Consider the following 17,340-nt stretch of genomic DNA (forward strand, 5'->3'; position numbering starts at 1 on the left):
CGCTACTTTTTTTATGGCCGAACTTGGATGAACTTTCTCAAGTGTTACGGACTGAAAGTTGGTGCACGAATGTTGATGGAAATAGCAGAACCTGGTCTCATCTTCACTGCGATCTTCCACCCCGACGTCGTTCCAATTGTTCATCCATGTTAGTTTTGTATCTGGTTCTTGCTTGTTGCCTCGATTACTTCTTAATCCACCTATTATGTCTAACTAATCACAATTTAACTTTAGAAGTAGCAACGAATCTCTCACGAAGATGCTACTTCTAACTAATATTTTCTTATAATTGGTGGCACGTGTAGGTTTTTTCAGAGTTAAGCAGGCTGCTCGTTTGTTATTCTGTAGTAACTCGGCTGTTACTGATGGCACTGAAGTTGACTGGGACGACATCCACAAGTTCCTACACTTTATTGACCGTCTTGAGGTCCTTGTGGGGCGTTTCAATGGTGGAAGGCCACGTGGGATATGTGTGCCACTGCTGCACTCATTGAACAGGTCCAACTGTGTCGAGAAACTTATGGTACGAGCTGTTTTCTGTTATATATGTTGTTCATAAACTATTGCTTATACACAGTTTTACAGCTGTGATCTTCTTGAAACAGAAACTGCCCAGTTCTATTGTTCCTATACAGATGCCTGACCATGGTCGGGTCAGACTTGCGCTTGGTCACAACATGATGTTTATGTCGACCTACTCCATTCCCCTTGGAGGTGAAAAGATACTTATTCATGGGTGGTCTCAAATAATGAAGGCCCGTCCATCTTGGAGAATAGGATAGAAGATTATGTTCATGCTTTTCCATGGCTCTAAAGCGAATATCCTGTTTATTGACCACATTGCGAGATGAAGCCGCTTTCAGAAGGTTGTGGATGCACGGGGTGGCGCCTGGGCCTTGTCCTGGGGCTTGGCGGCCTCACCCTTGGTTAACTGTAGGCAAAGTAGCACTGTTCGAGGCGTGCTTTGTACGGTTGAACCTGTATAAGTACTCATACTGCTTTCAGCTCTGGTTGTTAAGTGCCCCTGCTGGTTTCAGTTAAGGTTGTTAAGTACTCCTGCTGCTTTTACAGTATGTCGTGTTTCTTCAGTCCTAGCTTCCTCCAGCCGCCAAAACCAAACCAGCGCCAGCGGGGCCGCCTGCTTCCGCCTCCCACGGCTGGTTGCGCCTCAGTGCACGCATCGCCGCCCCACCGTCTCCTAAATCGTTAACGCCGACGTCCTCCGCGCGCTTTGGTGCGCTCGCCGCGGCGCCGCCCTCTCGCATTGTCAACATGGTCAACAAACAACAGGAATCGGCAGAAGTACGTGGAGAGGATGACAGCAGGGGCCCACCATGTCAGCGTATGGAAAAATAAAATGCTTCCTCCTAGTGTTTTCCTGACATCTGGGACCCACGACATTGTGAGCGTATATAGTCAATAGACAAGAGAACAGCACAAGATCGGCTGACACCTGGGACGTAGCTGCTCGAGCAGTATTTTTTTGTTATTGTTGAGACGGAGCAGGGTTTGAACTGGGCTGTGGCCCGTCTAGCCCAGGCTTATATTTTATGTTCACCATGTGACCAGCCCAGCTATTTTTTCTTTGTGAAAAAGCGCCCAGTTTATTTTTTCTGAAGAATACCCAATCTAGGCCTACTTATTTTTCGACGCCCTGATGGGCTGCAACTCTTTCAAGACGCCTACAAATCTTGAAAGTAATATGAAATGGGTTGTAAATATAAAAACAGATGACAAATTGGCAATTACTTTATAATTTCTGATTTTTTTCACATTTTCAGATTCCTATTTCACTGGGCATTAACCTAATTTAAACATATCTTCAAAGTACTTTAAATCTGGCTCGACATTTCGGTATTAAAAATAGTTTGGAACCCACAGAAATATGCGAAATTTGCCCTGGCCAACCAAAAAAACGACTGCAATAAATTGCATAAGAAGTTGCAATGAGCTATATATAAATTATTAAAAAAAGAGGGAGTGGTCTGACTTGTGGGCCTGTTAAGTTGACGCGTATGCAAGATTTTTTTAGTTATTATATACGTCAACAAACGATTCTAGCAGACGTAACCGTTGGATGTCAATCCAACGGCCATCGTGTTTCTTCAATCTTTGATCTTCTTGCTCCAGCCACCAAAGCAGCGCCGACGGGATCGCCTGCTCCCGCCTCCCGTGGCCGGCTGTGCTGCCGCGCAGGCCTCACCACCCCTACTACTCCCACCGCTGGCCAGGGCATCCCTCTACTCACCCACACCCCTGTTATTTGGCGGCGACGGCAGCCTCACACCGCAGCCGAACCAGTGAACCCTCGTACTCCTCTCCACGCGGGCTTCCACTGCCGCGTCTTCCCCGGCTCCGTGTCGTCCCCTTCCTAGGCCTCGCCGTCGTCCACCGCCGTGGTGCTCTCGGCGCAGCATGGTCAATGTGGTCAACGACCGACTTCCATCGGAAGAGTACTGTACATGGAGAGGCTGACAGCTGGGTCCACGGCAGCCGCAAGGAAGTGCCTCCTTATTACGCACAAAATAATTATTCCTCCACCTGACAGCAGGGACCCACCGGACGGGCCACCGGTATTTCGTGAAAAAAAATGTTTCCCCCTGACTGCTGGGACCTACCGGACGGGCCACCGTATTTCGCGAAAAAAACGTTCCCCCCGCTGTCAGCTCGGACCCACCAGACGTGCCTCCTTATTACGCACAAAAAATGAATACCCCTGCTAGCTGGGACCCACCTTGGTGGGAGGCTGACTTGTGGGCCTACTAAGTTGCCTGGGACGGAGGCCTTTGTCAACTTTAGTCAATATGAACGATTCTAGCTCCAGTGACCGTACGATGTCCATCCAACGGCCGTAGTGCTTCTTCAATCTCTGCTCTTCTTGCTCCAGCCGCCCAAAGCAGCGCCGGTCGTGCCGCATGCTCCTGCCTCCCGTGGCCGGCTGTGATGCCGCGGAGGCCTCACCGCCCCTACTACTCCCACCGCTGGCCAGGCCATCCCTCTACTCACCCACACCCCCTGTTATTCTGCGGCGACGGCAGCCTCACACCGCAGCCGAACCAGTGAAACCTCATACTCCTCTACGCGTGGGCATCCACTGCCGCATCTTCCCCGGCTCCGCGTTGTCCCCTTCCTAGGCCTCGCCGTCGTCCACCGCCCTGGTGCTCTCGGCGTGGCGTGGTCAACGTGGTCAAGGAACGACTTCCATCGGACGTGGACTGTACGTGGAGAGGCTGACAGCTGGGTCCATGGCCGCAGCAAGGAAGTGCCTCCTTATTACGCCGAAAATAATGATTCCTCCACCTGACAGCAGGGACCCACCGGACGGGCCACCGTATTTCGTGAAAAAAAGTTTCTCCCTTGACTGCTGGGACCCACTAGCTACATCTTCGCACGCAAGGAAGTGCCTGACAGTCGGGACCCACCTGGTCGAAGCGTACGTAGCGTTGTCATTCTGGTCGCGAACGTGTACGTACATACTGGTCGATGTAGAGGCGCGCATGTGTCGTAGTAGAGGCGCGCACGTAGCGTGTACACATACGTACAATGGCCAGGGTGCAAGAAAGTAAATACGGCCACGTACGTACATACAGGCGGGGTCTCGAACGCCTACTCGCGCATACGTACGGTCAGGGCTCGTGTACATGGCTGGGTCGGAACGGAGAAACTGCGTCGTCGTCGTGTTCATGGGGAGGCAACGGAATGCGTCGTGTTCATGGGGAGGCAACGGAATGCGTCGTGTTCATCGGGAGGCAACGGAACGCGTGGGAGCCAACCAGCTTGGACGGAACAGGCGATGGAAACGAGGCCTGGCGTACCGCAGAACGGAGGAAACGGCCTTGTGTTCGACCGGCCATGTTCGAAACGGGATCCTGTTCATCGGGAGGGGTCTGGCGTACCGCAAAACAGAGGAAACGGACTTGTGTTGGACCTCCTACGGTCGAAACGGAGTCCTGTTGATCGGGAGGGGTGTGGCATACCGCAAAACGGACGAAACAGACTTATGTTGGAGCGCTACGGTCGAAACGGGGGTCCTGTTCATCGGGAGAGGTGTGGCGTACCGCAAAACGGGACTCCACGGGATACTGTTCATCTCCACCGTCGACCTCCTCCAGCCTCCACGGGCTACTGTTCACCCACCGTCGACCTCCTCCAGCCTCCACCTGCGACTGTTCATCCACGGGCTCCTGTTCATCCAGCCTCCACCGCGCGCTACTCCACCTGCTACTGTTCAACCACCCCTCTCCACGGGCTCCTATTCAACCACCCCTCCACGGGGCTACTGTTCATCCACCCCTGCACCGTCTACTGTTCATCCAGCCCTCCACGGGGTCATCCTGTTCATCCAGCCCTCCACGGGATCCTGTTCATCCAGCCCCAACCGGCTCGACCGATCGGGGTCCTGTTCATCCAGAGGCAACGCCACGGGGTCCTGTTCATCCACCCCCACCGCTCACTGTTCATCCAAACCCCGCTCACTGTTCATCCAGAGGCAGCATCGATCGGCTTCAGTTAGGAGCAGTAGCGAAGGAATCGCTCGATCGGGTTCAGTTAACAGCCATCGATCGATCGCTCGGGTTCAGTAACGCGTAGCCTGCAGTGCAATCGCTCGGGTTCAGTTAGAGCCCAACGCCTCGCTCGGGTTCAGTTAGAGTCAACGCCTCGCACACACGCGCGTACGTGTACGATAGAAACGCGCATCGCTCTGCCCCCGACCACCCACCGTAACCGGGAACTCCCCGAAATTTTCCTCGCCCTCGCTTCTACCACGGTTTTTTCGTCATGGACGGCCCAAAGAATGTCATGCAGCTGCGTCTCCGGCCCGCCCAGGACGAAAAGCCCATTTTCTGTCATGATTTTTTGTCATAGAAGTAGGAGCCCACCACATCTATGATGATACCGGGTTTTGTCACGACTATCGTCATAGAAGTGTCATAAGTATGACAGAAAAAAATTTCGTTCGGCCCAAAATGTCACGGATGTGTCTTTTTTTGTAGTGAACGTTTGAACAGATAGGACATTGTGCCCCACTCCACCATCGATGAGAGTCTTGGTGACGACCACGTTGCTGATGACGGGTGAGCAGAGCATGGGGAGCACGCTGGTAGTGGCAGCGCACTTGAGCTGGTCTGAGGAGCTGAAGGTGATGGCGCATTTGGACCACCTGAGCGGGCGAGTTGCTTCGGGCTTGGGGAGCGCTGCGTTCACCTCGCGCGCGAACTGCTTGAAGATGCGGTGAGAGGCTGGGGCCTGGGAGCAGCCCGGGATGCAGGCAATGGCTCGAGGCTCCTGGAAGACCCCAGCCCCCTCATCCTGGTGATGATCTTCGTTCCTTCTCGGTGGCGGAGGCAGTGGAGGAAGACCGGTGTTGCCCTGAGGGCGCTCCTCACGAGGATGCTCCCTCCAGGCACCCTCGCGAGTTTGGCCCTGCCAACGGTCCTCCCGAGGATGGTCGCGCCACTCCTGGCGATGGCCGCGCCCATCCCAGCGTCCTCCACCTTGGCCGCCTCCATGGCTATAGCCTCGATCGTTGCGCTCGGGGCGTCGACCGAGGCGCCCGTCACGGAGGGCCCTAAGCTCCTGGCAGTTGTTGGTGTTTTGGCTGTGGACGTTGTGGAAGACGCAGAATGGTCGGTTGCTCTTGGACAACTCGAGGTGATCGCAGCCGCGCTTCATCTCTGGCTCGGCCGCGAGCACGGCCGGCCCTTTGCGTTTCACGTCCTTGGCCTTCTTTTCTTCTGGGTCAGCATCGGGGAGCTCGAGGAGGGAGAGGCGCCCCTCCTCAGCCCTTGCACACTTGTTCGCCATGTTGAACATCTCCAGGGCTGTGCACAGGTCCTCGTGGATGGCGAGCTCCTCCTTCATCTTGACATTGCGGACGCCATCAGTGAACGCTGAGATGATGGTCTCGTCCGACACCTTGGGGATCTTGAGGCGAACATTGTTGAAGCGCTGGATGTACTTCTACAAGGTCTCTCGTGGCTGCTGCTTGATGCGACGCAGTTCACGGGGAGCGGCGGGCGGTCGCGAGTTCCCTGGAAGTTGGCGATGAATCGGCCGCACATTTCCTCCCAGGAAGAGACCGATCCCACGGGGAGATTCAGGAGCCAAGAGCGCGCGCCATCCTTGAGGGCCATCGGGAACCAGTTCGCCATGATCTTCTCGTCGCCGCTGGCCGCCTCGATGCTCAGCTCGTAGAGCTGCAGGAACTCGGCGGGGTCGGCGGTGCCGTCGTAGCGTGGGGGCAGGTCAGGCTTGAACTTGCTCGGCCAGACGACGTCGCGAAGCTCCGAGGTGAATGCGTGACATCCGGCTGTGGCCACGGGGGCCCGTCGAGGAGGTAGAACTTGGTCCTGGTGCGCGCGCGCCGCCACCTCCTATGGCGGCACGCGGGCCTGACGTGAGGGTGCAGGAAGTATGCGTGCTTCTCCTTGGGGCCGCTGCACCACCTGGCAGCTCACCTCTTCCCGTGCAGGCGCCTGGCGCGGCGGGTCGCGCCGCGGCGCCACACGCCTTGGCTCGATGATGACGCCCTGGGCCGGAGGTGGTGGAGGAGCCCCGTGAGCCACGTGGCCCATGGCAGGCGGCTACTGAGGCAGTGAGCGGGCTTGTGCAGTGGAGCCCCCGGCCGCGCTGACGAGCTCAGCGATCTGCTCGAGCCACTCCTCGTAGAAGTCGTCGACCGGGTGGTCGCGAAGGAGCTCCCGCGCCATGAGCAGAGCGGCATGCGCATTCGCCGGGCCGTGATGCGCGTGAGAGGATGAAGCTGTCGGGGTCAGTGATGGAGTTGCGGTGCGCCCATCGCGGCGCACTGAAGGGTGCAGCGAAGAGGCTTGCTGCTCATGGCCGACAGGGCCCGTGGCGGCGTTGGCCACCGGAGATGGAGCACGACGAGCACAACCATCGCCCGTTGGAGCCGTCTGAGCGACGCGAGCGGCGACTGCGGCCCGGCGCTCGGCGCGAGCTCGGCGTGTGTCGGCCATGGAGGTGTCGGAGTGACGGTGGATCGATCGACGCACCCCTACCTGGTGCGCCAAATGTCGGATTACGGGTTCCGCAAACCCTTGAAAGGTTCGAACTCTGGGGTGCGTGCAGAGATCTCAACCTACCCAGCCTGTCTACTCGCGATCCTCCTAAGCCTAGCGCGACGAGCTCGAAGAGACAAAGAGACACAATAGTTTATCCTGGTTCGGGCCACCTTGCGGTGTAATACCCTACTCCAGCATTTTGGTGGATTGCCTCGAAGGGCTGAGGATGAACTAGTACAGTGGATGAACTGGCCTCAGGAGGTGAGGTGTTCTTGAGCTCCAGAGAGCTGGTGGGATGTGAACTAGATGGAAGTGGATCCGATCCCACTCTATGGTGGTGGCTAAGTCCTATTTATAGTGGCCTTGGTCCTCTTCCCAAATGTTGGCGGGAAGGGATCCCACAACGGCCGGGTTTGAAAGGGGACAAGTAGTACAACTTATCCTGACTAAAGTGGTCTTCGCCTACGAAAAGCCCCTGGTCGTGACGCTGCGGTGGGCTCGGTGATGACCTCCGTCCTGCGTCCTGGCGGTCTTGGTCTTGTTGCACCAGAATGGAAACCCTTGGCTGATTCCTCGGGACTCCGCGCCTGTGGCTTGCCTCCCTTGCACCGAAGGGGAAACTGGCGCTCTGCGCCCGCCTGGCCTTGGTCGTCATGGCTCACGTCAGCTGAGCCTCGTGAGGTGCACCTTGCATAGAACTCTCCGCCCCTCGGGAGCCAGCCTGAGGAGGCTGACCCCCTCGGGGGTCTTGGTGTCGTCCGCCTCGCGAGGCTTGGCCCCTCGCGAGGGTCTTGAGTTGTTCACGCTGAAGCTGGGCCGTACCTAGGCCGTTGATGGAGCCACGTGGTGGGCCGCAGGCAGTCAAGTATGGATACCCCCATATCCAGAATGCCGACAACGACTGTGGGGGGTGTCCGTCGGCTTGCCTTCAAATTCTTCTTCAGTCTCACCGTCTGCGTCGCTACCGTTGTGACTGTGAGGGGATGTTGAGTATATGATTATTAGAAAGTATAGGATAGACTAGGATTTGGTTCTGCCTTGTCTTGTACTCCAAATTAATCATTGTACTCTTATATATATGCCCACGAGGCTCAAGCAATAAGACAACGAACTATTCCACCAAATCCCTCTCTCCCTTCTAACACTTAGATCGATTATGTTCTTGAAGATACTATTCAGTTGAGGCACCATAGGCCTCCAGGCTCAAGCAGTCCGCTTTATGGATATGATATAAATCTATAGTGTGTAACAGCGTATTGGCACAAAAGAAAGCATATCAAGTTTACATATGATCATATTTGTTAATATACAAGTAATCTTACCATCTTCCATTCTATATAGTTACTGCAAGACTTCTGATGTGCACACAAAACTTGTAATTCAGTCCAATGTAAGTCAGTTTAATTACAAGTTGTTCGGTTTAATTTTGTATTGCTACAGAGATAGCGAGCATATTGTGCAGGTGGCCAACTGCCCCTACATCTCTAGTATCCAGATACAAATAACCGTAACACAATATAAGCCATTTTACTTCAAGATTATTTTTTACTGGAAAAAAAAAGACTGGTATTTTACTTCAAGATTCCACACACGTATAGTTTTTGTATGTCAAGAACACAGAGATACCGAGTGCTGATGTGTACATGAATTTAACCCATTTGCCAGCTGGAAGGAAAATTATCTTGCATATTTTTTTTAGAAGTGTTTGAAGTTTATAACAGAAGGCAAACTTTACCACCCCCCAATTTATTATCCAGTGGCGCTTTAGATGGTTACATTTGATTGCACCTAGTATTTCGATATTTCCACTTCTCCTTCTAATTTCAGTGGTTATCTCAGTCCCCGATCATAGAAAACCAAATTTCAAATGAGCTGAACCTAACTTTCAGTTTAACCAAATGCCCACCCTACTAGGGCGCACAACAGCATAACAAACCATGTGAAGTCACTATACATTACAGCAATCAGAGATGAAGAGAGGAATCATGTAAAGGATGATATTAGGCATATGAGATAACGCGGCACTAACGAAGGCAATCACTCCAAAGTCCAAAGAGCACAGGTAGACAGGAAGATTTGAGAACATGTCCATAAACATGGAATGATTTACTCAAAAAAAAAAGCTTAGCCTAGGACTGCACTAGCAGGCAATTACAACTAAACCTACAATGATGAACTAAAACATCAAATTCATGACATTTATCATCCATCGTAGAAGCCAGGTTTTGGGTTAATAGTGGTTGCAAAGGTCAAGGAAACTGAAGATCTTCGACGAGTCGTTCTAGGGTAGCGACTCTTGACCAGTCGTGCCTAGTCGATCGACTAATCTCGAGTAGTCGAGGTGTTTGAGTCGACTTCCAGTTACAACTCGTCGACTAGTCAATGAGGTCAAGGAAACTGAACACGGTCAAGGTTGGCTGTATTTATCACAGCAAGTGGTCCAGTGACTGGTGTACTAGAGTGGCACAAGTTAAGTCAAACCTCATAGTGAATGAAGTTTTTGTTTTTGAAACAAAGGTCAAGAATATTGAACATTTAGACTGGCTGCATTTATCACAGGAAGTGATCTAGTGACTGCTGTACTAAACTAGCACAAATTCAAGTCAAATCTATTATTGAATAGATTTTGTGTTGCAGCAGTTTGAACAGACAAGCACTGAACTGAAGCACATGACACAATACTAGCCAAAACTTACACTAAAATGAGATACACTGGATATGGAAACACAGAAATGATTAAATGGTCGAGCTGACAAAAGCATTAGCCCTCATGGTCTTCATCTGAGCTCCCGACGTCGCTTACTGTAATCATCGCTGCTAGAACTGACAATGTCAAGGTTCACAGCTGCGACCTGTATTGGCTCTTGGGCCCTTGGCACCATTGGCTGCACCCCAACAGGAAGAATTGGTACTGTGGGTTCCTCAGGCTTGACAGCAGGAATGATACCACCCAGCCCGATCGGGTCCCCAGGCTTCCCTCCAAAGATTACAGGAAGAAACCTCCTCAAAACTAGTATACAAACTTCATGCATCGCCATGTACAGGTTGAACCATATCACAAAAGGAAATGCAAAGCACATATACTGGTTCTGATGGAATTTGAAGCTGCTGCTGCTGCTAGGACCTAGGAGGAGGACTACTTGACTGAAACTAGAGCGTAGCTACTACTTACTGTGTACGATCCAGCAGACCAAATTAAGAGCCTACTACTGGCAGGCTCCATCACGCTGGTTTCACAACCATAGCAGCGAGTGACCTAGCTTGATTTACTTAACACACAAATTTAACAAGGCCGAGCAATAAGCAAATTGTTAAGGCATCCACACACATAACAGTAGCAGCTAGCTCAAGGAAACCAAACATGATGGTGCAATTTCTGTCATCCAGTTTCTGATCGCAGAATGTGCATTAATTAGGACGACACATCCCCCTCCTCGTCCTCTTCTTCTTCTTCTTCTTCTTTTCTTCTTCTTCACTGTGCAACATGTTCAGATTCTCAGCAATCTCCACGTCGAACTTGGGACTGAAGTAGACCAGGTCCATCCCTAGCATGCCATCCACGCTGCGGGTTCCACGGAAGGTGATATCGTCCGGGATGTACTTGGCGTCATCTGGATAGACAATTTTCCTCGCACTATGCACACCATAGTAGCAACGGCCTATTAACAAGAAAATAAAGCCCGACATTCAGTAAGAGACAGACAGAGCACACGTTAATAAACCAATTCCAATTCAAAGCTACCACTGGTGCATGCAATGCAAGCATGACAAGGTGTGGTACAGGCTGCTGCAAGCCTGAAGCAGATCGTGCAGTGACCCAAAGTACTCACTAACCAAGTGCTATCAGGTACTAATCGTCGGCAGAAAACTTACCCGCATTCGCATAGGGTAGAGGGCAGCAGAATTCTGGCTCCTGCTCACGTGAGGATAACGAGAATTCAGCGTAGAAAAGCGTCCTCTGAAGCCCCAAATTACAAGTGGCCGTGAAGTTCACATGGTAGCGAATAACAGCGCAGGGGAGGTAGCCTTTGTTTATTTCCTCCACACCCAAGATAATATCAAGTTTATACTCTGATCCCTACATACAGCAAGCAACAGTGTTGGTCAAAATTAATGAAGGTATAAAGGGAATATACGTAGCAGCTAGCCAATGATGGAAACCAAATTTAGTACCTACCAAAAGCTGCTGGGTCGTGTATTCCTTGAGCAACTGTTCAATCTTTGAACGGAACAAGCTCCTCCGATCCTCATAATCTGATCTCTCACTTGACACCGCCCTCAATGCCCCCGCACAAAGTTCAGGAGCTTGCACAGTGTGAGCCCCGGATCTGTTTCTGTCCCACATGGGTGAAATACGAATTTCCATTTCATCGACGCGCAACACAGTACCACTAGTTTGAGCCTCGGTTATAAATGAGAGCAGCTCGCTTCGCGTATCGGGCATCAACAACAGCTGCTGGTGCAGTTCACCCAGCCCAAGGGCCCAAGTGTGTCCAGCGGCCTTGGCAGACTCATGGAAGGGGTTCTTTTCAGAACTCTCTGTCGATGATGGCAACATGTTAGCAATGTCGCATTTTGTACTGCAGAGGAACTCCAGAGCAAAAGCCGGCAACGAGAATTGGGGGTCGGCGAATGCAGCAAGCTCCATAAGGCCCTTGACGGAGTGAACCTGTGTGCGGAGCAGAGATAGGGGGTCCAGGACGTCATTGTACTCTACCATCTCCCTGCGTTCAGAAATTGGCAGATTGCAGCCACGGCAGTTGTACCAGATGGAGTTGACGATGATGTTGGAGACAGGGTCCATGCAGCCGTAGCAGTGGCCAGCCTTGAGGATGCTGCGCATGAGTGTGCCAGAGGGTGTAGGCAGCAACTTGAGCACCTTGATGTACAAGTTGTGAATCATACCATGGAGGTACATCTTGAGAGACTGCAGGTAATCGCAGGCGTCGCCGACGCCACATGGTGTCTTGAGATTGTGTTTCCGGCCATCTTCTATTGCTATTCCCAGGCAATCTTGCAGCTTGTCAGGCAGGAGTCCGGACTGCAATGACGAGATGGGGTTTCCACCCCAGACCAAGGTGGTGGTGGCGATCCTGGCGTCCGCCGTAGTAGAGAATGATATAGTTTCGGAGCACCTGGCCTCCAGTATGTGACGAACATTGACAACCAGCCCTCTTTTGGTATGGATAATGCTGGCAGTACAAACCGGGCTCATCATCATGTGTAGGATGCGGTGGGTTGCCCGGACATCCTCAACTGTGAGAGGGATACCTTGAGCATCAGCTGAAAACAGCTTCTTCAGAAGGGCAAAGTTGCCGTCTTGGAGCCGGATTGACATCAGGTGAGCCAAGGTGGTGGGCGAAGGGTGACCTGCTATGGTGGCTGCCGACTCGAGGGCGGCTTGGGTCCTATCAGATTCAGGGTCCAATGCTTCCCCCGCATATAGATCATGTTGGATGAGCATGACGGCGAGGAGAAGATTGGCGTCGGCCCTGTAGAGGTAGCTGATGGCCTGCTCCTTTTTGAGGCATCCGAAATATGCCATGAGGAAGGCGAGGAGACTGTGGTAGGATCTTGATACAAGCTGGCGCAAGCCGCCCAAACCGGGGATGGATCGTCTGGTGGTGTTGAGCGCCCGTCTTTTGGATCTTCTTGTGGCGGGCGGAGACGGAGAGGTGGAAGCTGCTGCTGCGGGGGCGGGGGCGGCGTCTTTGGGGAGGAGGGCGAGGGTGTTGAGGATGATGTTGGAGACGGGGTCGAGGAGGCCGAGGCAGGAGCCGCCGCCATCGGTGGCGAGGAGGCGGAGGAGGTCCGGCATGGCGTCGCAGGGGAGCCGGCTGAACGCCTCCTCGTAGAAGCCGACGATGAGCTTGTCGATGGCCAGGGGCAAATCCTGGTCGGGCGCGTCCTCGGCGCGGCAGCTGCTGCTGTGCAAGCACGAGATCAGGCCCCTCCCAAGGGGACCAGAACCGCCGGAAGGCCCCCTCCCAGAGCCGGAAGAAGTAGATCCAGACGCCATCAGCGGCGATCTGCGAGCAGAGACGGCGGGCGGAAGTTTGTGGCGGGAGAGCAGGCGGACGCCGGACTTGGAGGCGCTTACATAGGCGCTTATAGACAAAATAATAAATAAATAAAAATCTGAAACACACCTAAGCGCCTCATCCCTCAACGCTAGACGCTAATTAACTAAACAACGTGGACGCTAAGTACTGGAAGGAAAATGACCAAGCGCCGGGTGCATGGTTTGGCGTCGATGCCAGGGTTGACACCAGGATTACACCCGGCAACCGCTAATCTGCCGGGATTACGAACCTGGCGCCTGGCCTAAGCGCCCAGCAATGGAGATGCCCTAAGGCAGGCTCTGCCTTCTCCCCACGAGTGAAGTAGGGTACGAGTGGGTGGATGGATCCATTGAAATCATACGGGACTTAATATGGATGGGCTCCAATCTTACCGAATCTTACTATGTTATACTTATATCCGTATTACCTTAGGCTTTGGCTAAGCAAATTCCACGCCCGTGGTACTTGTCAAAAAAAAAGTCCAAAAAAAAAGTTTATCATCTATCCAACATAGACCATGAAAAGGCTGCGGGGGGAGAGCACCCTCCCATGGATGTGCATTGGCGATTTCAGTGAGATCATACGGCCCGACGAGCAACATGGTCCTAATGCTCGAGACAGTTCATAGATTGATGCGTTTAGAGAAGCACTGGATGTATGTGGCCTAGCTGATTTGGGGTACCGCGGACTGGACTGGACTGGATGTGGGAGAAGAAAGTAGCCGGAGGGCACTATTGCTGTGTTCGTCTTGACAGAGCCTTGGCTTCGGCCTACTGGTATGTACCTTTTCCTTTTGCTACTATGGAGCACCTCACCGCGGTAAAGTCTGACAATTGCCCTATACTTCTAAAAACTGACCTTGTTGACATAAGTGTCCGTGCCAAGCAAAAACAGTTCCGCTATGAGTGCATGTGGGAACGGGACCCGAGGTTTGGTGATGTGATTGTTGAAGCCTGGAACTCAACTGGAAGAGCCCACACCGTGTCAATACTATCAGAAAAATTGGCTATCGTTGCTGGCAACTTGCAAAGATGGGTCTGCACCATTTTGAAGCGGTTCGGTCTGAACTCCACTCAAATCTTGGCACATTATTTTTATAATACAATGGATTTGTACAAGGGGATAATTATTTTTGTTGAAAATTTTCTGTAATTCATGATTTGCACAGTTTCCATGGGCATGAACAAAGTTCAAGGAGCTCACCCACTTCAACGGTGCTCGTCCTTCTTACTTTCACTTTTGTAGCGACTAGACCTCAGACGGTCAAGTCTCTGTGCATCAGTGTCATCCCTGGATCGGTAATGCTGACACGCACAGTACTCGAGGAATTATAACAGAGTTTCAATCACACACTCAATACATTGAGTCCTCATAAAGAGTATGATTACATAAATAAATCATGGCTGAAGGCCATCTAAACTAGATAACTAAGAAGCTTCGAAGGTAAATGAGTCCATCAACTCCAACGGCATAACTGAGTGCAAAACAACGAACTATCGCACCTTATTCGTCGTCTGAGTAGTCTGCAACATAAGACGTTGCAGCCCGAAACGGGTCAGCACATGAAATATGCTGGCATAGTTACACTGTAAAGCAAAGATAATGCAAGAACTATATCTACATGCAATATTTGGCTGGTGGAGGCTGTAAGTTTCATGGTTTTGCATAAAGCTAGTTTTTCCCTACAACAAAGGAATAAATTTATTTAACTACTCCCATGTTGCCCATTATTTGAGAAGGTAACCCCAACTCAAATCCCAATTAAAAGTATCATCATTAACCCAACATCATAATTAATTAGAGTAACGTGATGAGATCACATCAATAGATTCAAGTACTAGATACTCAAGACGTCCATAACCGGGGACACGGCTAACCATGATTAGTTTATACACTCTGCAGAGGTTTGCACACTTTTCCCCACAAGACTCGACCACATCCATGATCGGATGATCGAGACATAGTCTTTCGGAAGCATTAACTCTCTACTCCGGGTAGACAGTACCACCTACATCCCTCTACATCTGCTAGTCTACCTCTTCAAGAGCTCACGCAACTTACTCAACTATGCCAGAGCCCATAATGGCTTGTGGCTGCACACGAAAGTTTCTAGTATGAATAATCTTATGATCCCTTTGAGCCTGGGTGGCATTCCATAGGATAATCACACGGGTACTCCGGGATTTCCAAAACAGACTACACTGGGTACTCCAGGTGCCTCAACCAATCCACCCAGATGTGTATTAAATTTGCCACCTTAATGTTATCCATGATTAAAATAACTCTCAAACTTCCATGTGTGAATCACGATCCAATCCCCGTCTACGAGCATGGCTAAGCAAACTCTCAAACGGAGTCCAAACAGAATGAAACCTTCGGGAGCGATCTTTTTGGAACAAACGCAATCCAGGAGACTTGGAGTGGACGTCAAGAAGCAGCCGAGGCGGCCACGAGGGTGCCAGGCGTGCCCTAGGGGGGTGGGCGCGCCCCACCCTCGTGGGCCCCTCGTGGCTCCCCTGACCGACTTCTTTCGCCTATATATACTTGCATACCCTGAAAACACCGATGAGCACCACGAAAACCTATTTCCACCGCCGCAACCTTCTGTACCCGTGAGATCCCATCTTGGAGCCTTTTTCGGCGCTCCGCCGGAGGGGGAATCGATCACGGAGGGCTTCTACATCAACACCATAGCCTCTCCGATGAGTTGTGAGTAGTTTACCACAGACCTTCGGGTCCATAGTTATTAGCTAGATGGCTTCTTCTCTCTCTTTGAATCTCAATATAATGTTCTCCTCGATCTTCTTGGAGATCTATTCGATGTAACTCTTTTTGCGGTGTGTTTGTTGAGATCCGATGAATTGTGGGTTTATGGTCAAGTTTATCTATGAGAAATATTTGAATCTCCTCTGAATTCTTTTATGTATGATTGGTTATCTTTGCAAGTCTCTTCGAATTATCAGTTTGGTTTGGCCTACTAGATTGATCTTTCTTGCAATAATGGGAGAAGTGCTTAGCTTTGGGTTCAATCTTGCGGTGTACTTTCCCAGTGACAGCAGGGGCAGCAAGGCACGTATTGTATTGTTGCCATCAAGGATAAAAAGTTGGGGTTTATATCATATTGCTTGAGTTTATCCCTCTACATCATGTCATCTTGCCTAATGCGTTACTCTGTTCTTATGAACTTAATACTCTAGATGCATGCTGGATAACGGTCGATGTGTGGAGTAATAGTAGTAGATGCAGAATTGTTTCGGTCTACTTGTCGCGGACGTGATGCCTATATACATGATCATGCCTAGATATTCTCATAACTATGCACTTTTCTATCAATTGCTCGACAGTAATTTGTTCACCCACCGTAATACTTATGCTATCTTGAGAGAAGCCACTAGTGAAACCTATGGCCCCCGGGTCTATTTTCTATCATATAAGTTTATGATCTACTTTATTTTGCAATCTTTACTTTCCAATCTATATCATAAAAATACCAAAAATATTTATCTTATTTTATTATCTCTATCAGTTCTCACTTCCGCAAGTGGCCGTGAAGGGATTGACAACCCCTTTATCACGTTGGTTGCAAGGTTCTTGTTTGTTTGTGTAGGTACGAGGGACGTGTGTGGAGCCTCCAACTGGATTGATACCTTGGTTCTCAAAAACTGAGGGAAATACTTACGCTACTTTGCTGCATCACCCTTTCCTCTTCAAGGCAAAACCAAAGCAGTGCTCAAGAGGTAGCAGTATGAACTTGTATTAATTTGGTCTTTTCGGTGTTGTGTAATGAAGATGAGATGGCAATGGATGTACGATGACCAATGCTCTCCCCAGTTTGTTAATGGCGTGCGTACTTTTCTACTTGCGGCTGAGGCAAACAAGCGGGCGAATGGTTTTATGTGTTGTCCATGTGCTGTCTGTCAGAATGATCAGAATTACTCTAAGTCAAGAACCATTCACGTCCACCTGTTTGAGTCCAGTTTCATGCCCCACTATAGTGTTTGGACCAAGCACGGAGAAAGAGGGGTTATGATGGAAGACAATGAAGAAGAAGAGGACAACGACAGCTATCCTGGCCATGGGTTCCCTGAATACGATGGTACAACAATGGGGGAAGAAGCTGAGCCTGCAATGCGGGAAGAAGCTGAAGAAGAGGCATTAGATGAGCCCGATGATGATGTTGGTCGGGCTATTACCGATGCAAAGAGAAACTGCGCAAGTGAAAAGGAGAGGCTAAAGTTGCAGCGCATGTTAGA

At 51.0% G+C, this 17,340-nt stretch overlaps 1 protein-coding gene across 1 annotated transcript; it reads right to left on the reverse strand.

The window, feature by feature from the left end:
• Positions 1-10,093: 10,093 nt before the first annotated feature.
• Positions 10,094-13,114, reverse strand: LOC109752771 (uncharacterized). Its single transcript, XM_020311673.3, has 3 exons — positions 11,203-13,114; positions 10,899-11,103; positions 10,094-10,684 (listed from the first exon to the last, which is right to left on the reverse strand). Exons 1-3 carry the CDS (start codon positions 13,042-13,044, stop codon positions 10,434-10,436), a joined length of 2,298 nt encoding a protein of 765 aa, XP_020167262.3. The 5' UTR covers positions 13,045-13,114; the 3' UTR covers positions 10,094-10,433.
• Between the last annotated feature and the right edge of the window lie 4,226 nt (positions 13,115-17,340).

This window comes from Aegilops tauschii, chromosome 4 (assembly GCF_002575655.3).
Source record: "Aegilops tauschii subsp. strangulata cultivar AL8/78 chromosome 4, Aet v6.0, whole genome shotgun sequence".
Classification (NCBI taxonomy): Eukaryota; Viridiplantae; Streptophyta; class Magnoliopsida; order Poales; family Poaceae; genus Aegilops; species Aegilops tauschii.